Source organism: Colletotrichum karsti, assembly GCF_011947395.1.
Source record: "Colletotrichum karsti strain CkLH20 chromosome Unknown Scaffold47, whole genome shotgun sequence".
Lineage (NCBI taxonomy): Eukaryota > Fungi > Ascomycota > Sordariomycetes > Glomerellales > Glomerellaceae > Colletotrichum > Colletotrichum karsti.
Genome location: NW_024065947.1, coordinates 86,317 through 107,496, shown reverse-complemented (window position 1 = coordinate 107,496; position 21,180 = coordinate 86,317). Strand labels below are relative to the sequence as shown.

Genomic DNA, 21,180 nt, shown 5'->3' with positions numbered 1-21,180 from the left:
GTAAAAGTGGTTCATGTTATGTAACCAAGGACACATTGAGTCATCTTACATATTTCAAAAGTCTGCCACTGCTCTGTTTTGCCTTCCGAGAGCCGTTGCACCTAACTCAAACACGATGTCTCCTTCATGGAATTCCAAATGATCCCCACCTACCGAAGTTCACCTCGGTGAGGGCTCGGTGAGCCCGTGCCCATGTCTCGGTCTAAGCCGGCCCCGAAGTCGAGCCTAAGATGGTCCAGACCTCGCCGTCTTATCAAGCCATCTGCGGCATGACGCAATATTCCCTGTCAACTAAGTCGAATTCAAGGCATCAAAAAGCCTGGATTCCACGCCGCTTCGGCACCAATCCCAACAGATTGGTGGTCGGTGTCTCCTGGAATCCTGCTAGTGTTGCGCCATTTCCAGGGCCGGGGATTCTTCTTTGATTTCTGTTTCGCAGACGCATGTGCTTCTAACCTGAGCCGCTATCGAACGAGCGCCGGAATGTCGGTTCCTGGCTATTTGATTTGCTCGCGCTTTGCTTGTCACCACGTCAACCTGCAGTTGGACATGGGGAATCAGCCGCGATGCGACGCCTCGTAAGATGGCAGGAAGAACCCGCGTCTTGTAGCTAAAGTAGTCAATTGCTCTTTCTCAATGGCGGTGAATGCCGGCCATATATCTGGAAGGTTGCCGTCTTTCCATTGAACCTTCCGCCTCCCGGGTAGCTCTCTTCACCTCCCTACAACTGGTAGTCAGACCATCCTCACTACCCCTCACTACTTCGTCGACCCCTCACCTACAATCAATCTCTCGACGTCGCAAAGTTGCCCAAGATGGGAGACCAAGAACCAACCCCCGAGAACCATACCATGATGCAGGGCTTCGAATGGTATGTGCCCGCCGACCAGAAGCACTGGGTGAGGCTGGAGAAGCATGTGCCGCAGCTTAAGGCTTGGGGCATCGACAACATCTGGATCCCGCCCGCGTAAGTTCATCTCCACGCACGCATTGAACCAGCCACATGCTAATCATGGCCGCAGATGTAAGGGTTCCTCCAAGACTGGGAACGGATACGATATTTACGACCTGTACGTTCCGACCAAGTGACCCAATTGCTAGCTACGATGTTGACCAGATAGCTACGACCTCGGCGAATTCGACCAGAAAGGGTCCGTCGCGACGAAATGGGGAACAAAAGAAGAGCTTCTCAAGCTCGCACACACCGCCAAGGATAACGGCGTCGGGATCTACTGGGACGCCGTGCTGAACCACAAGTTCGCAGCCGATCGCAAGGAGAAGTGCCTCGCCGCCGAGGTCGACCCCGATGACCGCACCAAGTTCGTCAGCGACAAGTACGAGATCGATGCGTGGGTCGGCTACGACTTCCCTGGCCGCAAGGACAAGTACAGCGAGCAGAAGTATCACTGGTATCACTTCAGCGGAGTCGACTACAATGCCAGGAATGAAAAGTCGGCCATCTACAAGATCATGGGCGACAAGGGTGATGGGCAGTGGGCTGAATCAGTCGACGACGAGAAGGGCAACTAGTAAGAATGAGCTCTTCGTCCACAGGGGATCCTCCAAAACTGACACATGTGGCTCAGCGACTTCTTGATGGGTTCTGATCTTGACTACGACCACCCGGAAGTGGTAAAAGACGTCCTCAACTGGGGCAAATGGCTGGCCAAGGAAGTACCGTTGAAGGGCATCCGATTTGACGCAATCAAGCACTATAGTGAGGACTTCTTGCGCCAATTCATTACTGAGCTTGACAAGGAGTTCGGTAAGGGCTGGTTCTTTGTCGGCGAGTTCTGGAAGGACAGTCTCGACGACATGTCCGAGTACCTGTCGCGAATGGGCCGTCAGTTCACCCTCTTCGATGCACCTCTCGTCTACAACTTCAGCGAGATCAGCAAGGGCAACAGCGCCGACATGAGAAAGGTGTTTGATGGCACGTTGGTGCAGAAGGAACCCATCAACGCTGTGGTAAGTGACTTACAAAGGCGACTGAAGGCAAGCAACTGACATGCGCAGACCCTGGTTATGAACCACGACACCCAGCCGTACCAAGCGCTTGAAGCCCCCATCGAGGGCTGGTTCAAGCCCATCGCATATGCGCTCATCCTGCTTCGCAGCGAAGGTTACCCCTGTGTCTGGTACGGTGATTTGTACGGTATCAAGGGAGAGCACCCGTTCCCTCCATCTTGCGGCGATGCTCTGTCGAAGTTCACGCTCGCACGAAAGCTCTACGCCTACGGCAAGCAGGCCGACTACTTTGACTACGCCACTTGTCTTGGCTGGGTCAAGTACGGAACCTGGGACCGACCTTTCGGCTGCGCCGTTGTGGTCAGCAATGCCGGACCTGGCTCCAAGCGGATGCACGTTGGCGAATTGCACGCTGGAGAGGTGTGGACTGATGTTCTCGGGTGGAACGACAAGGAGGTCATCATCGGCGACGACGGCTTCGGCGAGTTTGTGTGCTCTGGCACATCAGTCAGTATCTTCGTCAACAAGAACGCAGATGGCAGAGACAAGTTCACCAAAGAATTGTGAGTAACACCTTGAAATTTAGGAGCACTTGCTAACTCACGAAAGTGACTCCAACATCTACAACGAGTAACGGATCATTGTTTGTAGCGGAAGGACTCTCGTGCCATTCTTACGCTGTGTAGACCTACATATCTTGGCGCGACTGAAGGCATGGCGTTGTATATTGTCATGGGGACCGCGATAACAACCTTCCAAAATAAGGGGCTCTTGGCTACGGGGTGTAATAGTCTCGAGCCGTTTCGATCCCCCTTGCTGTGTAATTAATTTTGTCCACTTTCGCACAGAACTGAATAGAATTGGCAGTCTTGATACGCATGCGCTGTTATTACGGCCAAGTCGTTTGCTGAACCAATCTGCCCACCAATCAGCATCGGCACGAAGACTACATAGTATCTGCCCTCGACATCTCAATGGGTCAGCCGTAGCTCAACGCAGATTTCGTTACCCAAACCACCGTTATAGCCTCCGCTCGCATCTTACTCTTTGTGATATAGAACGAGTCTTTCGTTAATGGTTCTAGGCCAATTTCCATGCGGGTTGGAGCCTGGAAGCGCGCTTAGCTCGCAAGGTTCCCAAGTTACGAGCACGTGTGGTACGAACGTTCGGTGCAAGGATCAAAGTGCCGCGGAATCTAGCCGAGGACTGGTTATGAAGAGGCCTCTCTCTTTGGACCTCCCAGGAAGGGGGAGACTCCTTGTCCACAACCCCATGATATTCCTATTGTAGCCGGTCGGTTAACCACAACGCTGACTCGTGCTCGACCTTTACGTCCTTGTACAGATCGCGAATCTGCCAATCAGGGGCTTGTCAGGCGGATCACGCCGGGGAAATGAGTAAGTATTCGGCGAATATAGTTATTCTAGCGCGATGGTAACGGAAATATCCAGATTATCACGGGCTGAGTCCTGCGCTGCGACCCAGCAATGAAACAGGAAGCCCGCTGCTGGGCCAAGACCTGGATGACCTTAGAAGCGTGGCGGGTATTGTCAACGCATGATGCGCAGGGACCTCACCTAATCTAACGTCAGCTAACTCGAGATTGTCTGCCCATACTTTTAGTTTGTTAACATGAATTTCGGAAACCTAAGAGCTCGTGATCGTGAATGACACGACGATGCTGCGGTTCTTCCAGTCGTCTTCAGTTTCTTATGCCAGAAGAGCTCATCATTTCATAGCAAGAGGGTTCCGAAGCTGGCAGAGTAAGGGGATTGAGCAAGTTTTGGATTCAGTTGGTTGATGTCTTATGTCTCCTTTATTTCCACATGCGACTTCTCCACGGCTGCGCTTGGAACCACATCCACAAGACAGACCCAGCGAGATCCTGAACATGTGGACCTGTAAGGCCAAGACATCACAGTTGGTGGTGGTTACGACAAGCTGATAATCCATGTTTTCCATCACTAACACGTCAGGGCCACTTTCAAATTGGGAAGGAGCAGTTCTTACCAAGCAGACCCGTCATATAACCTGTCTACCACGCAGGGGAGGCGTTGACTGTGATAACCTCTTTCAGCCCAACGTCTTCCAGATTCGTGTTAGCAACCCCGCCTTATAATCAACATGCTACCGAGCCGCGTCGCTAAACCTGAGCCAAGGACAATCCTTAGATCTAAGATGCGGTGAGATGAACTGCACGGCAGGGCCGAACCTGGTGACGGACCGAAGGACCGAAAAGAAACAACACCTTGAGCCTCTCAGCCCTCTGGGTTCTGTAAGGTCGAAGTATATATATCGAGCCTTGATGTCTGACATCTCCAGACTCTTCTTCGTCAGCAGCCACCCTTCTCTAGATCTCACTTCTACACTTCCATTCTTTTACAACACTATCCAGCCGGTTTTCCCTGGACCTTCCATTCTTTCACGATGCGTTTCTCCATCGTCAGCCTCCTCGCCGCCTCCGCGCTCGCCGTCAACGGTGCAGCCACCACCAGCCGCTCTGCCCTCGCGTCCCGAGCCAACCCCGCCGCCCTCGCCATCGATGTCGAGCGCGTCTCCTTCTCCGGCAAGAAGACCCACGGCGAGATCGTGGCCGGCCAGTACGACGAAGAAGACGACGTCGTCACCGACGCGGACGCCGTGAGCACGCGTGCAGCCGGCGCCACGGCGGCCATCGGCTCCGCCCTCGGTGGGGCCGTCATGGACGTGGCCACCGGCGTCGCGGTCAACATCATCACCGAGATCCTCCAGGCCGTGATCGAATGGACCAAGGCCCGCGAGACCTTCACGCAGGCCATGACGGACGAGATGTGGGCCCAGAACCCGGAGCCCGGAAAGTACCACGCGGCGATCTGCTACAACAAGGGCTACGGCGTCGCGGACTGGAACGGCATCGCCGGTCTCGCCAAGGTTACTCTGCGACTCAACGTTCTCCACACCGAGTGAGTTCTTCTCTCTTCCCACAGACCGGGAAACCGAGCCGGTGGTGCTCCACTGGGACCCGATGGGGCTTTGCTGTTTGCGGCTAGAAACTGACATGCCTTGCAGCTACGATTGCATGTACATGAGCGGACCTAACCAGTTCTGGACTGCTTCTGAGGGCGGATACATCAACGTGAGTGAACTCCCGGGCCGGGCGAGCAATGTTTGGTGATGTTTTCTGACGCTTTGCTTTAGCTGTCTTACACTTACGACCGTAACCACTGCTCCTTCGACGGCAAGACTGGCGACTTGACCTGCTGGTAAGAGGAGCAGCAAGGACTTTTTCGGAGGGGGTTCGGATCACATTCCGGGAATGGGTCAGCAACAAGATGCAAACCCCGCTGCGAGATATGTGGATATTGAGTCCCTGGATTGTGGGCGATTCAATGTAGATATTCATCGGAGCTGAGGTGGCACAGTTTCCACTTGGAAATTGGCAGCGAGCTTTATGTAAATACCTTTCTTATTCAGGCAAACATAGCAGGAGGAACAACTTTTCTCCATGATCTTTCGGGCCGGTGAAGGTCAAACAAGACGGTTCACCAAGTGATCCCCGCATCTCATGGTCCTTATCGCCGATTGTGCCCCGGTCCCCACGTCATATCCCCGTCTGGAATGTTATCAGTGCGGAGAAGCTATCCCGGCGTAGCTCTCCGGTGTTTCACGGGCCTTTTGGCATTTCTCATGTCATCAACAGGACGAGTCAAACTGTCTTTTAAAACCTTCATCGTGTGAATGATCTGGCAAGGCTTCCTCTTACCAAGTTCACTTCTTTCATCTTTCCTTAAACCGTGATACCCCTCTCTCGAAAACGGGAGACTCTTCCAAGCAACCATACCCCGCATTACATCCCTGGCAAACATGGCCGACCTTTCCGTTCAGCTGCAAGCACCCAATGGTGTCAAGTACACCCAGCCGACCGGTCTTTTCATCAACAACGAGTTTGTCAAGTCTTCGACAGGAGAGACGATTGACTCGATAGACCCTGCGTGAGCCCCCAATCCGTCTTCTGCATGGATGAGAGCAGATGAGCTGACGCAGCCGTAGTACCGAGGAGAAGATTGCCGCTGTCCAGGCAGCATCAGAGGAGGATGTCGACAAGGCCGTCAAGGCGGCTCATGCCGCACTGAGACACGAGTCCTGGAAGGGCATCTCGGCAACAGATCGCGGTGCATTGATGTACAAGTTCGCCGACTTGATTGAGAAGAACAAGGAGGTTCTCGCCACAATCGATGCGTGGGACAACGGTATGTGAACCTACCCATCTACGCATCCAAGCCTGACAAGCTTACGAAAATTAGGCAAGACCTACGCGGACGCCCTTGATGGCGACCTGTCTGAGTGCGTCACCGTCATCCGCTACTACGCCGGCTGGGCCGACAAGACCTTCGGCCAGACCATCAACACAACGCCTCAAAAGTTCGCCTACACGATCCGCCAACCCATCGGCGTCGTCGCGCAGGTTATTCCTTGGAACTACCCCCTCGCGATGGCGACCTGGAAGCTCGGTCCTGCCCTGGCTTGCGGCAATACCGTTGTTCTCAAGGCCGCCGAGCAGACCCCCCTTAGCATCCTGTTCCTCGGCACCCTCATCAAGGAGGCTGGCTTCCCGCCGGGCGTCGTCAATTTCGTGAACGGTCTGGGTCGCGTTGCGGGTAGCGCGTTGGTCGGCCACCCGCTCGTCGATAAGGTCGCATTCACGGGCAGCACCGCGACTGCGAGGGCTATTATGGGACAGGCGGCCAAGACCCTGAAGAACATTACCCTCGAAACCGGTGGCAAGTCTCCCTTGCTTGTCTTTGATGACGCCGATATCGAGCAGGCCGTGAAGTGGTCTCACATGGGCATCATGTCCAACCAGGGCCAGATCTGCACCGCGACATCCCGCATCATCGTGCAGGAGTCCATCTATGATGACTTCATCAAGCGCTTCGTCGAGACGCTGAAGGCCGTCAGCAAGGTTGGATCACAGTGGGCCAAGGACACATACCAGGGTCCCCAGGTGTCCAAGGTCCAGTACGAGAAGGTCTTGGAGTACATCGACATCGGAAAGAAGGAGGGCGCCAACCTCGCTGCCGGCGGTGCACCCCTGAAGATCGGCGACAAGGGCAAGGGCTTCTTCGTCGCGCCGACGGTCTTTACCAACGTCACCACCAAGATGCGTGTATGGGGAGAGGAGATCTTCGGTCCGGTTGTGGTTATCGCCAGCTTCAAGGACGAAGCGGACGCCATTCACCTGGCCAACAGCACACAGTACGGCCTTGGCGCGGCTGTCTTCACGACAAATGTTGAGCGCTCTCACCGCGTGGCGTCGGAAATCGAGGCGGGTATGGTCTGGGTTAACAGCACCCAGGACAGCGACCCTCGCGTGCCTTTCGGAGGAGTTAAGCAGAGTGGCATTGGCAGGGAGCTGGGCGAGGCGGGCCTGGAGGCTTATTCTCAGATTAAGGCTGTTCATATCAACATGGGCACCAAGCTCTGAGTTATGAACGATACGGACTGTAGAGATGACCCGGAGAACCGAGGAAAATTAAGTCAGAACCCACACGAATGCTTCAAAATGATGACCTTAAACATGGAATATCATTTGGAACGATATGCCTCATTGCAATCAGAATTCGTGAGTTCACGACGTTACAGCAGACCATTTCATCAGCGGTCAAGCATTTTGGGTGTACACCTAAGGATACAGCACCAGATCATACTGCCCAGGCAGAAGCTTCACTTTCTTTCCGGAAGCTCTGCTGTTTCCATCTCCCCCTTTCCTGGTAATCTCAACAGCACTCTCTTCATTCGGCAACAATAGAGTCGCTGTCGTGCTCGTAGGCACTGTCACCTTCATGCGCACATCCTCGCCCTCGCGTTTGAAGGTAACCTCAATCAAGCCGTACGGGCACTCGAAAGTCCCTTCGACTAGGTTGAACTCCGACTTCAGAGGAGGTTTCAAGGTCCAAGTCTTGTAAGCGTCATCCTCAATCTTGACACCGAGCACCGCCTCGTAAAACCACTCGTAGATCGTTCCCAGCATGTCGTGACACTTGCTGCGGCAGGCATCCTGCCAGAACTCATTCAAGGTAGTCTCGCCGCGCCTCAGGAAACGCATGTACGAGGGATGCTCCTCCTGTCGAGCCATGGCCATGACAATGTCTGGTCTGTCTACGTCCGTGAAGGTGTTCCACAACCACTTGAGTCCGATCTCGCCAGCTCGGATCCTGCAGTCAGAAACGTCATCGACGAATGCCTGCTGCACGTCAGAGATGTGCTCTTCTGGGACTAGACCAAACTGAAGAGCCATCGCCTGAGCAATCATGGTACGGTCGTGTGTGCCGGGGTTGTCGAGTGATGTGTAGAAGGCGTAAGGGTGTTCCCTCTTATCGGAAACAAGAAGATGGCGATTGTAAACCTGATAGATTCGGTCTGCCCACTCCTTAAACCGCTTCTCTTCTTGGACGTATCCTAACTCTCGCGCCATCAGCTCAACATTACGAAGACATCTGTAGTAGATCGCTGTCTCGATGTTGGCTTGGTGGTTTCCGAAGGCGATGTCACGACCCCAGTCACCGAGCCCGTGCTCGATAAGACCGCCATGTCTCTCTTTCGTGTGAAGATACTCCATGTAACGCACACATGGCTGGTACATCTTGCCGAACATGTGAGTGGAGCCGTAGTACTTCTTGATGATCTCGGGAATCAGAGCGATGGCACCGCCCCAGGTGATGGTGTCGTGAAGAGGCCCACACATGTATCGGATCTCCGGGGCCATCGTCGGGACCAGACCGTTGTACTCCTGCGTGTCGAATATGTCGTCGAGAATCTTCGAATGCAAAGCTTCAATGTCGCGGATGTACTGGGTCGCTGGCGCGAGAAGATGCGTGACTTCAAGCCATCCGAACTTTTCAATCTGTGGACAGTCCGTGTGATAACTGAAGAGGTTGCTGACGAATGACCAGTAGCACATGTTGACCAACGCGTTGGCATCCTCAACATCTGTCTTCAGCGTACCCAGGCGGCGGGCAGCAGATGACACGTGGCGACCGACAACAGAATGAACGACCGGGAGGTCTCCTCCGGCATCGAGTGAGACGCCTTCGACCTGGATGTATCTAGCACTCGTGAAGCTGAAGTCAGGTTCCCAGACCTCGATACCCCCAGTTCCTGCTAGTGTGATCTTGGAGTAGACCTTCGTCTCAAATTCTTTGAACAAGGGATCCGGCATCAGCACCCTGCCTGTCTCGTCGATGCTCTCCGAGTATCTAACAATGACTTCAGCGCCAGCGGGACCGCTGACTTCGATGCGAACCATCGTCGACGCGTTCTGGCCCAGGTCAAATGCGACAACACCGGGTTCCAGAGTCTTCCTCGAAACGGGCTCAAAGGTTTCGTGCAAAGTGACGGGCGGCTGACTCTGGTACTTGAGCTTTCCTCTGGGTCCTGTGACGGGAGTCACGGCCTTCCATTCCGAATCATCGAAGCCCGGTGCATCCCAGCCGATGGGGTAGTTCCGCAGGTCCTTGTTCTCCGAGGCGTAGATATTCGCCAACGTAGTGGCGCTCTTCCTCGTTTTCCAGTCAGGGCCAGTGATGATGGTCTCTCTGCTTCCATCCTCGTAGAAGAGATGCAGCTCGGCGAAGAAACAGAGTTCGTTTCCGTAGCGGACGTAGGTGTTGTCTTCGTACATGGGCCAGAAGAACCGATCACCTTGGTCACCCGCGTAAAACCCGTTGCCGACGTGGGCTCCTAGGACGTTTTCGCCCTTCGTGAGAACATTGCTAAGGTCGTAGGCGACGAATTGGACGGTGCGGTGGTAGTTGGTCCAGCCCGGGTCGAGGACGTGGTTTGAGGCCGGGTTGCCGTTGCACGAGAGGTTGAAGTGACCGAGGCCCGATGCGAAGGCGACAGCTCGTGTGGGTTTGCGGTCTAGATGGAGAGATTTGCGAAGGTAGAAGGGTTTGTCGCTGCTATCTCCAATCCATACTCCCTTCCATCGGTTGGGCTCGTCTTCAAACCACGCGCGAAAGATTAAACTGGTATGGGGCATCTGTTTATCAATTAACATCAGCCAACTGCGAATACAAAACAGATGACCAGAGTTTAACTGACGTATGTCTGGTTCATGCTGTAGGGCGGCAACAGTCTGCTTGATCTGGGATACGCAGTGAAGAATTCGTTGACACCGCTAGACACAAGCTGGCCATCTTGGTCCCAAACAGTGACCTTCCAGTAGTGGAAGCTCGCTGACTTGAAGCCACCATCTGGCTTACAGAGGATGTTTCTCTGAGCATTGCTCTCAACTCTGCCCGAATCCCAGACGATGTCTGAGTGAGACCGCTGATCGAGCGCGTCTGGGCTCAGAGCAACCACCGCTCTGTAGGCGACTTGTGCAGCATGTGCGAGATCAGAGTGAAGAGTCCAGTAGAAACGGATCTCATCGACGTCGATGCCCAGTGTCTCATGGAAGGCGTGAATGCCACAACGCGTGACTTGCATTGTTGCCGGGGTTGAAGGAGCCGTTGCTCCGGTTGCAGGCAATGAGTGACACCGCTACGAAAAGTCCGCTGGCTAGAGTGACCAGCGTGTAGCTCTTCAAGTACCGTTGCTCAGGTCTTAGCGAGTTTACGAAAAGCTCGCGATGCGTCGGACAAGTTCCGTCAACAACGGCTTCAGGGTTCAAAATACTGGGTTTCCCGAGAGCTAGAAATCATCAATGAACCGAAAGAACCGAGTTTCGGTGCTTTGTTAACTCGAAAAGGTGGTTCTCGAGGCTCTGAAACAGGCCACTACAAGTCTTGGGTACCCATTCGCTTGGGTCGCATTATGCCGAGACTTGGTAGGATTGAGACGCCGGTGGGCTGGATCGCCGCCATTCGGTACTTGTTGGACTGGACAACTCTCTTGCCGAGTGGAGTCAAGAGGGCGTCATCGAATTGAAAATGCTGCTGCTTTCTCCTCTCTCGGATGTTCCGAGTTGTAATGGATGACCAAGCCGGGTTATCCGGAGCAGCCAGGACTTAAATCCTAGGTACCCAACTATCTCAGAATCACCAGTCTCCCACCAAGCTGGAGTTCTTGAAAAGACATCAAGAGTTTCTTCCTTCTCTGAGACCTGCAACTTTTCCAGTCGTGTTGAAAAGAGAATAGAACCCCATTTTCCGGTCGAACTGCTCAATCAGGAACCCCCACTAACCCGGAGTCGGCCCCTCACAAGCTCCACTTACCGCGGTGTAGGCCCGATAGAGATGCTCGCGAGTTGATGACAAGATCCTTATGTATTGTCGCCTCGGTGCCTATTGTCTTTGGTCTCCAACCATTTCGGTAATGTCGGGGTAAAGATGCAGCTGAATCCGGGGTGGGCGTGGGGAAAGGTTGCCCCCAGATTCTTAATGCGAGCAACATCGAAAAAATCAGGGGAGGATCGGCCGAGTACAAAAACTTGGGAGACCCACAGCATGGGATGACACCTTTGATCCGAACCCTCCAGGCGGACAGAGAGCTCATTGGTCTCTACACGACCGGTTCCTCGTAAAACATTATCCTTTGGTCTCTATTTTAACCTTAATAACACCTCGCGATTCGAGGTGGTTTGGGCTGTTGTCCGTTTCAAGCAGACTCTTGAACCAACAACTCCAAGTCATCCAACATGGGACGCCTTACGACGGTGTTCTCGGCCGTGTTTCTGGCCATAGGAGGTTTCCTTTTTGGCTATGATTCCGGTATCATCACGTCCACCATCGCACTCGATACGTTCAAAGAATACTTTACGAACCCATCGGACACCGTCACCGGCGGCATTGTCTCAGCTTTCCAAGGAGGCGCCATTCTAGGCACCATCATCAATATGATGTTTGCCAACTGGATGGGTCGACGCCACACCATCTTTGTGGGATCTTTGGTGTCGTGCCTTGGTTCCGCCTTGCAAGCTGGTGCCGTTAACATGGTCATGTTGATCATCGGACGATTCATCGGCGGCATGGCGGTAGGCATGGTCACCTCTACGATCCCTATGTACGCATCCGAATTGTCCGAGGCCAAATATCGTGGTGTTTTGTCCGGACTGTTGCAGTGGATGTTAAGTTGGGGTTTCTTCGTCGCTCAGTGGCTGGGATATGGCTGCTCCTTCAACAAGACCGCATTTTCTTGTTAGTATTCCCGACCTGGTGGTCTCCAGCGAATCATTACGCAGTTCACTAACATTGAACTCATGACTAGGGCGATTCCCCCTTGCTTTTCAAGCCGTCCCCGGTATTATTCTCGTCGGTGGCGTATATTTCCTGCAGGAATCCCCTAGATGGCTCATGGAGAGGGATCGTCATGAAGAGGCTCGCAAGTCTTTGAACAAGCTGCGCAGCGGTGTCGACGAAGACACAATCGACCTCGAATTCCGCGAGATTCGCGATGTAATTCTCGCAGACAGAGCCGTCGGCGATGTCTCATGGAAATCCATCATCACCAAGCCGTCGTGGAGAAAGCGTCTTCTCTTGGGCTGTGGCATCCAGGCTTTTGGTCCTCTCAGGTATGGTTCTCTACAAGATTCAGCACTGCCAATTGCAAGTCACTAACCTGTTCTTAGTGGTATCAACGTTATCAACTACTACGGCCCGCGTATCTACGAGATCCTCGGAATCGAGACCCAAGAATCCCTCATGATCATCGGCATCAGCGGTGCGCTGTCCATCGTCTACTGCACCATCGGCTTGTGGATGCTGGACCGCGTCGGCAGAGTCAAGCCCTTGATTGTGTCGGCCGCCGGTTTGGGAGCGTCATTGCTCGTGAACGCTGTGCAAGCGCAGTACATCAACGAGAACAACACCAACCAACTGCGCAGCATGGTCGCCATGAACTTCGTGTTCAACATGTTCTACACCCCGCTTGGCATCATCAGCTGGGTATACCCTGCCGAGATCTTCCCTGTGGAAGTGAGAGCACTTGGAAACGCGATCACGACCTTCACGAACTGGACCGTCAACCTCGTGTTCGCCCAGTTCTCGCCTCAAGCCTTGACGACTATTGGCTTTAGGTACTTTTACGTCTTCTTCGTCTTTAACCTTATTGCTATGCTCTGCTACATCTTCTTCTACCCCGAGACTAAGGGTAGAACGCTCGAGCAGATGGATGAGCTGTTTGGTGATCAGCTTGTACCTCACGCCATGCAGGACTCCGAGGGCGCGGCAGCCGCTGTGGCCAAGGACGAGAAGCTGGTTGAGCAGCTCGATCGTGTCTGAATAGCATTTTAGCTTATTTGGTCAAGGATCAGTCAAAATACACACCTATGTAGTATCGGAGTTGGTTGTTATCAAATTCAATCAGCCATAGTAATAATGCATCCTCAACGCACCATGGTTGGAGATATGCCAAATGATGCGCGCGTGAAAACCTCCTTATTAGTTGAATCCTGGGATATGTAGATTCGAGAATTGACCGGATACGATGTTAGAGTGAATCCCGGTGCACAAAGCTCGTTCGCATACTGATGCAAGTGCGTTCGAATGGTTGTACGTCTCAGCTAGGACGCGTTACAAACAGGAGCTTCTCCGGCTTCCTGCGCCGATTTTCATGCCCCACCTACTTCCGGTCCGGGCCGTGTGGGCCAAGAGACTTGAGAAGCGTGCATCCGCTCTCTTTCCTAGCGACCTATCTTCCAATTAACACCAAGCGTATCTTTTGAAACATTTACTACATGGAATACTGCACTGCATTATTCCTCCCACTGAAGCGAGCTGGATCTCTATCTTTGCTATGCCTGACGGGCTTATTGCATGGTTGCACCCATCCCACTGTTCTGGTGTGTGGAAGTATTTCCTGAAATTTTGGGCAAGGTTGTTAGAGTATGGAAAGCAAGGTGCCGTCTTATATCGAGAGGTATGTGCTTAGCTTCATCTACGCCGAAGAGTTATCCCCAGAACGATGGTTCACCATGCTGTGCCATGAACCTCTTCTACTGAATGTCGAGTCTGTTAGCTGTTTAAGACGATGATAGATTTGTTTTGCCTCCATATCAATGTAGGATCATTACAGAATCAGTTAGAATCACCTCTCCAACGCCCGAAGTGCCTCCCGTGGATCTTTGGGGGAGTTTCCAGGTAAAGTACGTTGTGATGGACTTCCTGTAAATCGGGAGATTTGCAGCGATGGGATCCACGATTGTCTTATGAGTTGACTTTCCAGGAGAAGGGCTCGATGGAACCCGTTTGCTCATTGCCTGTCTCATAAACCCGTCAGGTTCCTGAAAGGCTGTGTTGCCAGATGTATTTAACAACCCGGAGGTTTCCTGCCATGTATATAGCCGGGTAAGCTTCTATAGAATTTACCTTCATAGGCTACTCAGGCTGTGTGATAGCGGGTTATTTCGTATTCATTTGTGTTTATATCACATGATTTCAACGTTGTAGATCTTGGTTTTGAAAGATATGCCTCAGGGAATGACAATGATGGTCTGCTATTATTTACCGCTGTGACGGCTTTAACTCTTTGTGTAGGGCAAAGAGTGCCCTTGGTAGTGTTTAGAACTCAATGGGATGGGATACATGGAATGATTTAACAGCAGCCACCCCTAGTTTCAGCACGTCACTGCCGATGCCCTGACAACGTATTCCAGATTGAGCTCCCCAAAAGCCGGTCCGACGTGAAGGCAAAAGCCCACATTGGATACGTTCTTCAAAAGCAGTGACTTCGAGACCCGAAGAGATTGTTTGCTCCGAAATCGACCTTCTTCCACATACAGGAGGTAATCGGACTGTGAAAGTACTTCAGGGAAATAAGGGGGAGTTGTCTGTCTTGTTCCGTGATCGAAGACCAAATCGCTGGCCAAACCCGTTTCGGTAGTACCCAGGTTCAACTCCAGTACGTCATCGTTGATTTCTTTCGATATTCTCTGCCGGATCCATTTAGCTACATCATTGGCGTTGCAGATTGGGCCATCTAGGTCTTCGTTCAGCGAAGGGAAGTGCCCATCATGTAGCGTGCTTGAGGTAGTGCGAAGCATCAGGTCGCTCTCAAACTGAGCAGCTGAACGTCTGTTGAAAGAAGCCATGGCCAAACGGTCAATTTCGCCGATACCGGGTCCAAGGTGCCAACGAAGATTGCAAAGTATCTCTTCTCGAGAGTGATGTTGCAAAACGTGCCGGAACGTTCGCCTAGTAGCAGAATCTGACAGGTCGATGTCGTTGAGTAGCACGTAGTAAGCCGACTGCAAGGCTGCTAGTGCGATTTGAAGACTGAAAGGGCTGTCGAGCTTTGCATGTTGGGCATTTGTGCCGGAAGCAGTTGGCATTGGTGGTAGCAGCGTCATCCAACCGTTTCCGAAGATATTCAGCCGATTGTCGGAGAAATTGGGTTTGTCATAACTATCGCCAGACGATGTGCTGATTGGAAGATCAGAGTCCACATCGTTCTTTTCTTCTTCGCCGCCGGCGGATACTTCCTTCGTCGGGGTGCACCTGGGTTCGCGAATCGAAGGCTCGGTATCAAAATTCGGGTTGTTCCTTGGACTAGTACCCATGCCGCCTTCCTTAGAGGTCGAACTGGCAGGCTGTGCGTCTTGTTGTAAAGATCGATGAAGAGGCCGTGGACTTTCGGTCAGTAGTGACCGGACACGATTCATTGACTGCCGTAGTGTATCCATGAGAGTCGTGTCCTGTCGAGCCTCTGGTGATTCAACCACACTTTCCGCAAAGCTGGAGAATATCGTCACAACCTGGTCTATAGTCCTTTCGAGATGCTCTACTTCGTTCCTGCGCTCGCTCTCTATGGCCTTTTGGCGAAGGCGGAAGGTACTCTGAGCGAGGCGGTTTCTCTCTCGGCGATTCTGTCGCGGTCAGGGGCACGGACAACTACCATGGAGGAAACGGAACTCACATACGTTCAGCTCGTTGCTTCGTGATGGTTCTTTCCGTGGTCTTCCACGTCTTTTGGAGTTCGGTTCGCCGTCGGAACGGCTTGATCTTGGGTGATCCATCACAGAGTTCGAAGCCACGTGTGCGTGATATCCAGAATGCGACTCGGCAAGCACGATCTACCTGACCGTGCTGATGCAGAATAAGAACACTTTTGATTGAAATGAAGAGTAGTCACGTGTAAGGCGTGTTAAATTAGATGACAAATGTCTCGAACGTTATTCTATTAGAATGCCAAGTCGTGACGCCAATATTTGGCATGATTACTGAACAGGCCCTCGGCATTTCCATTTTCTCCAGCTGCAATTTGTTGTCAATCACGCACCCCCAGCATTGATAGTCTTGATTGTCCGTGCCCTCTGTAGCGACCATGCTTTGGATAATCTGCGCCGATAGAGAACATTTGCCAAAACGCTGTGACGTTTTAACAATCACCCACTGATCGACGTTATGTTCTTTGACTGAAGCCACTGGATGATCGTTTCGGCCATATCGACAGGCTTCTCAAAGGGCAGGAAATGTCCGCAGTCGTTGAAAACCTTGCTGGTGAAGTCTGGCCACAGAGCCTGCAGGTCCGGATTGTCGAAGATCGCAGGAGGGCAGACAGGATCGTTGACCCCGCCGATGTGCAAGAATGGAACCCGAATGACGTCCAATTCCTTCGGTAGGGTCTTTTCAACTTCCAGGTGTGCGTTTTGGACCAGCGCACGATACCACATGAGGGGAGAACGGAAAGCGACGGTCGGAGGGCTGCCTTGAGTTGCGAGAAGGTCTCGGGCCCATGGTTGGAGAGCTCGTCTCTTATCGGCCGTGAGCCAGTTGCGAAGTCCGTCGCGCCGACCGAATGTCTCATTCATCGCGTTGTCCACTCCATAGCCCGACATCAGGAAGCTCTCCGGGTGGCCAGAGATAAGATCGGGTGCCTCTGGCCCTGCGAGAAAGTTGTAGTACAGCTTCACCGGCCAGCCAAGCGTGCGATTGTATTCGGCCGCTTGCGCCTCTATGTCGATGGGATCCCGAACCACACGGTCGTAGGAGTAGGCACCGACAACAAGGGCATCAACACGATCCGGGTGCCAGAGATAAAGTCGGTGGGCCAAGAAAGAACCCCAGTCGTGGCCGATGGAAACGAAGTTCTTGATGTTTTCATGATCAAGTAACTCCATGATGTCACTCGCCATTGCGCGCGAGTTGAAGTAAAACGGGTCCCATGGTTTGGACGTATTGCCGTATCCCAGCAAATCCGGGATGAGTAGGCGAAAGCCAACAGCTGTGAGCAGTGGTACGAGCGAATGCCAGGCTGCCGCTGAGTCGGGAAACCCATGAAGGAGAACTAGAGTTGGGCTAGAAGTGGAAATATTCGAGGTCGGAGAAACATAGTAGTTGTATTGCAATGATCTAGAGTTGATCAGTTGCTTTTGGACGAGAGAATCCATGATGTAATTGGTGCTCCTTGGTAGGTGTGACTTTCAACTGGCGATGTGCTGGCAGACCGAGTTTTGACTGCTGCTGAGATCACCGCTCCCTTATAAGAGAAATTTGGCCGTCGTCACATAAACTGTGATTTAGGATGCCTTTGAAATCCTGAGAAAAGACTCCGGTTGATATTGTAAGCTGCGGACACTAATGATAATCTGGGGCGATGAATTATAAGTAGGGCGCCCCCGACAACTTATCAGGCATACGAGGGCTCAGGAGCTCTGCTAACTGCCCTAAACTCAACTATCAGTCTTTACGCACCTTACTCAATCTTCTTTTTGCTTTTCTAACAGTCGTGTACTTTGACTAAAGCTGTAATGATTGGTCATCGGCTGAGTGGAATGCCGGTGACCAAGCATCGGACAAATTATATAATACCCAAACCACGACAAGATGTCTTCATGCCACCCAATATCGTAGACTCAGTTTCTCATGTTAATCTACAGATCAAAAGCACAAAAGGTTCTTCGAATCTCACACGTGCAGTTAGACAGCCAAACTGGTGAATTCGATAACGAGTGCGACCATGAACGTCGAAGAGGGCGTCCCAGCAAAGCCAACCATGGAGGAATCGGCACCCATCTCCAGTAGCCGAGACATCAGTCCAGTGAAGGAAAGTAACAAAAGATGGCGAAATGTTTTGGCGTCAATATCCATCATTCTTTGTCAATTTGTCCAGGTATTTGAGCATCGTCATCTATCCTTCTGCCGAGATTGTTAGAAAGCTAAACATCGCTAGACTATTCCGCTGGGGGCGGGGTTCAATGGCGGACTACACATGGCAAAAGAGCTCGGTGTTAGCCCTGAGTACGCATTATGGATCATTGCTTCATACCCGTATGTCGATTTCTCATAACCGATTTGTTTCTCACCACTCTATGTAGAGAGTACTGACGTCGAAGCAGACTCACCCAGGGAACGTTCGTCTTGATGGGGGGACGCGTTGGTGCTGTCTACGGGCACAAAAATGCAGCTGTTGCTGGTGGTGCTGCTTGGGTCATCTTTCACTTGATATCCGGGTTCATGCGCAGCATTATCTCCCTGAGCATCATGCGCGCATTGAGCGGAATCGGTGCTGCTTTCGTCTTCCCAAACGCCGTCGCACTTCTTACTATTACCTATCCACCTGGCAAGGCCAGAAACATCTCGGTCGGATTGTTTGGAGCGATGGCACCAATTGGCGCAGCAGGAGGAAGTGTATTCCCTGGCCTGTTCGGACAGCTCGCTCCTTGGTGGTGGCTATTCTTCTTCCTGTTAAGTCCCTTCCTATCACATTTACTTTTTGGATGAAACCACTAACAGATGACCCAGTGCCATTCTGGGGACGGTGATATTTGTGTTTTTCTTCCTCATTGTGCCCGGAGAGACTCGCCCGATGGACCCCAATGGCAGAGTTGACTACGTCGGTGCGTACCTGGGGGTTGCAGGCTTGATTCTCTTCAATTTTGTTTGGACGTAAGTTCTCTGTCTGTCCCGACCTTTTAAGAAACTTCAGACATCTAATCATTGTACTGCAGGCAATCTGCACTCGTCGGCTGGTCTGTCCCATACGTCTATGCACTACTGATAGTCTCGGTCTTACACATGACCGCCTTCGTGTTCTGGGAGCTCAGAGTATCGGAGCCGATCATGCCCATGAATATCTGGGGCTCCCCATCCTTCAGTATGATGATTGTGTCGTCGTTTGTCTCTTTCATGGGCTTTGGTATGCTTCTGTGGTACCTGACGGCATGGCAAATTCAACTGAGGGGCTACAGCGTTCTTCTCAACGCCGCCACTTACGTGCCCTTAGCCCTTGGTGGTGCTGGGGCTGCAATACTTAGCGCTAGGGTTGTACGGCATTTGGCAGCGCAGTACATACTGGCCATCGGCTCCCTCGCGACACTGATCTCGCTTATCCTGGTCGCAACAATGCCCGTTCAGCAGACGTATTGGGCTCAAGCTTTTCCCTCTATTCTCCTCGGATCTCTCGGGCCCGACTTTGTATTCACAGCGTCCCAGCTCATCGCGAGTGGAACTGTCAAACGCGAAGAACAAGGACTGGCTGGATCGCTAATCGGTACCATTCTTTCCTACGGTCTGGCGACGGGGTTAGGGTTTGCGGGAACCGTCGAATACTACACAAATAATCACGGAAAGGATCTGGTGCAGGGTTACAGGAATGGCCTCTACCTTGGTATTGGCATGGCTGGTACGGCCATCATATTGTCGCTTGTCTTTGTGAGGATACCGAGAGATAGAAGGGAAGGTTGGGACAACGAACCGGAGATGAGCGACGTTTCAAACGCTTAGTTGATCTTATTGACACGACATTCAGCTGAACTACTCAAGTATGAAATCAAATTGTGCGAAATACTTGATTCAAACCCTGAAGGAATAATGCTCTGGCATTGCAGGCGCAGTGGTTCGCATCTTCAACTTATTGGAGATGCTGTTGAAACCAGTTGACAGCGGCGGACTTCCCACGGACCATAGCATCTCGTTCGCCTTGTTTGTTCGGATCACCCCGAACCAGACAAGCATGCTCAACTCCCGGGAAATGGTGGTACTCAAAGGCAACAGCCTTCTTGACAGCCGTCTCAAAGAAATGCGACTTCAGTTCCGCGGTGAAGACAACGTCAAACTCAGGGGCCAGGACCTGAACAGGAACAGAAACGCCATCAATATCCTCCTTCGTCAACAGGCTAGGGTGCCCAACCGCGATGCAGTCTACTAGGGGCGGCTGGTGCTCGCCAGCCCCGAGTCGGAATGCTGCCCAGCCTCCGTAGCAGAAGCCGATAGCACCCACTTTCTTGTGCTTCTCGCGTAGAGTCCGGGCGAATCCGAAGATTTCCGGTTCGCGGATGTCGCGGGCGTTTCTCTGCATGAAACCCGGGAGGTCAAGTTCGTGGAAGCGGCCGTTGAGAAGAGGCTCGAAAGCAAGAACCTCACCGCCGAAGAAGTCGGGAACGTAGACCGTCACATTTGCTTCGCGGGCGTAGTGATCAGCGAGAAGTCGCGCGTTCGGGAATGTCCAGCCCAAGAGGTCGTGTACATAGAGGATGCCGACGTTGGGATTGTCGCCGGCGATGTAGACATCCGTGTCATTGATCCTTTCGATGCGGCCAGTCGGGGTGCCGTCCCACTCGAAAGCTTTCAAACAGCATGTCGAGACGGCCATGATTGCTAGAGATCTGAACAAACGAGGGACAGAATATGCGGTTTCTGCTTATAATTTGTTGATGTTATAAAGATAACTCTCCGAGAATTCTAAGCTTCCATGTATTGTGATACCCGGCGTCAAACGCGTTCCGGTGTGCGGTCAGCTTTAAAGGCCGCACCGAGCGGACGCAGCATTGACCCGACGTATTCCAGTAGGATGACACGTGCATCAATATTCGCGTTGCCAATACGCATAAACCTGGTATTTGCCTGTCCTGCAGGAACACCGAGCTATGAGTCATGGTGAGATGGTGACCGAAGCCCTGAATAGGTAAGATCGTTACATCCTGTGCCCCTCGAGTGTGCAGTTTCCCCAGCATCAGCGCTCGGTTTCGGTACGCGGAGAAAAGAACCACTTATGTCCGGGGTAATATCCACCTTCGGAACCGCTCCGGAGATTGATACTGTCCGACTACAAGCCAATTCGTGAGAACTGCAAAGCATTTGATCCGACACCCAGTGAATGTAGAGAATGTGCGCAGAGCCAGATTGGCCAAGGCACAAGTTCAAGAAAAAGTCTCATTCTCTGCAGTCTTCTCTCTTTCTTTGTTGTCAAGGCCATTGTTTACGAACATTGTAATCTTTTCTTTCTGTACTTTTTTTGAGTCTTTGTAATTGGAACCCTGTATCGTAGAACAATGCCACTCATCAACGCCTTTCA

At 52.3% G+C, this 21,180-nt stretch overlaps 8 protein-coding genes across 8 annotated transcripts; 5 read left to right on the top strand and 3 right to left on the bottom strand.

The window, feature by feature from the left end:
• Positions 1 to 815: 815 nt before the first annotated feature.
• On the top strand, positions 816 to 2,535 carry CkaCkLH20_11317 (alpha amylase; the record flags this gene model as incomplete). The annotated part of the gene is made up of 5 exons (XM_038894031.1): positions 816 to 967; positions 1,023 to 1,070; positions 1,122 to 1,529; positions 1,587 to 1,968; positions 2,017 to 2,535. The coding sequence occupies 5 exons, from the start codon at positions 816 to 818 to the stop codon at positions 2,533 to 2,535; spliced, it is 1,509 nt and encodes a 502-aa protein (XP_038740609.1).
• Positions 2,536 to 4,395: 1,860 nt separating this feature from the next.
• CkaCkLH20_11316 (uncharacterized protein) lies at positions 4,396 to 5,214 on the top strand (the record flags this gene model as incomplete). Its single annotated transcript, XM_038894030.1, has 3 exons — positions 4,396 to 4,910; positions 5,017 to 5,083; positions 5,146 to 5,214. The coding sequence occupies 3 exons, from the start codon at positions 4,396 to 4,398 to the stop codon at positions 5,212 to 5,214; spliced, it is 651 nt and encodes a 216-aa protein (XP_038740608.1).
• Positions 5,215 to 5,811: 597 nt separating this feature from the next.
• Positions 5,812 to 7,432, top strand: CkaCkLH20_11315 (aldehyde dehydrogenase; the record flags this gene model as incomplete). The annotated part of the gene is made up of 3 exons (XM_038894029.1): positions 5,812 to 5,939; positions 5,998 to 6,197; positions 6,252 to 7,432. The coding sequence occupies 3 exons, from the start codon at positions 5,812 to 5,814 to the stop codon at positions 7,430 to 7,432; spliced, it is 1,509 nt and encodes a 502-aa protein (XP_038740607.1).
• A 198-nt stretch (positions 7,433 to 7,630) lies between these two features.
• Positions 7,631 to 10,437, bottom strand: CkaCkLH20_11314 (alpha-l-rhamnosidase; the record flags this gene model as incomplete). The annotated part of the gene is made up of 2 exons (XM_038894028.1): positions 7,631 to 9,988; positions 10,051 to 10,437. The coding sequence occupies 2 exons, from the start codon at positions 10,435 to 10,437 to the stop codon at positions 7,631 to 7,633; spliced, it is 2,745 nt and encodes a 914-aa protein (XP_038740606.1).
• A 1,150-nt stretch (positions 10,438 to 11,587) lies between these two features.
• CkaCkLH20_11313 (hexose carrier protein) lies at positions 11,588 to 13,169 on the top strand (the record flags this gene model as incomplete). The annotated part of the gene is made up of 3 exons (XM_038894027.1): positions 11,588 to 12,086; positions 12,157 to 12,460; positions 12,518 to 13,169. 3 exons carry the CDS (start codon positions 11,588 to 11,590, stop codon positions 13,167 to 13,169), a joined length of 1,455 nt encoding a protein of 484 aa, XP_038740605.1.
• Positions 13,170 to 16,270: 3,101 nt separating this feature from the next.
• On the bottom strand, positions 16,271 to 17,275 carry CkaCkLH20_11312 (epoxide hydrolase; the record flags this gene model as incomplete). The annotated part of the gene is made up of 1 exon (XM_038894026.1): positions 16,271 to 17,275. The coding sequence occupies one exon, from the start codon at positions 17,273 to 17,275 to the stop codon at positions 16,271 to 16,273; it is 1,005 nt and encodes a 334-aa protein (XP_038740604.1).
• Positions 17,276 to 17,880: 605 nt separating this feature from the next.
• Positions 17,881 to 19,610, top strand: CkaCkLH20_11311 (efflux pump antibiotic resistance protein; the record flags this gene model as incomplete). The annotated part of the gene is made up of 5 exons (XM_038894025.1): positions 17,881 to 17,997; positions 18,058 to 18,155; positions 18,224 to 18,571; positions 18,630 to 18,773; positions 18,836 to 19,610. The coding sequence occupies 5 exons, from the start codon at positions 17,881 to 17,883 to the stop codon at positions 19,608 to 19,610; spliced, it is 1,482 nt and encodes a 493-aa protein (XP_038740603.1).
• Positions 19,611 to 19,737: 127 nt separating this feature from the next.
• On the bottom strand, positions 19,738 to 20,478 carry CkaCkLH20_11310 (dienelactone hydrolase; the record flags this gene model as incomplete). Its single annotated transcript, XM_038894024.1, has 1 exon — positions 19,738 to 20,478. The coding sequence occupies one exon, from the start codon at positions 20,476 to 20,478 to the stop codon at positions 19,738 to 19,740; it is 741 nt and encodes a 246-aa protein (XP_038740602.1).
• Between the last annotated feature and the right edge of the window lie 702 nt (positions 20,479 to 21,180).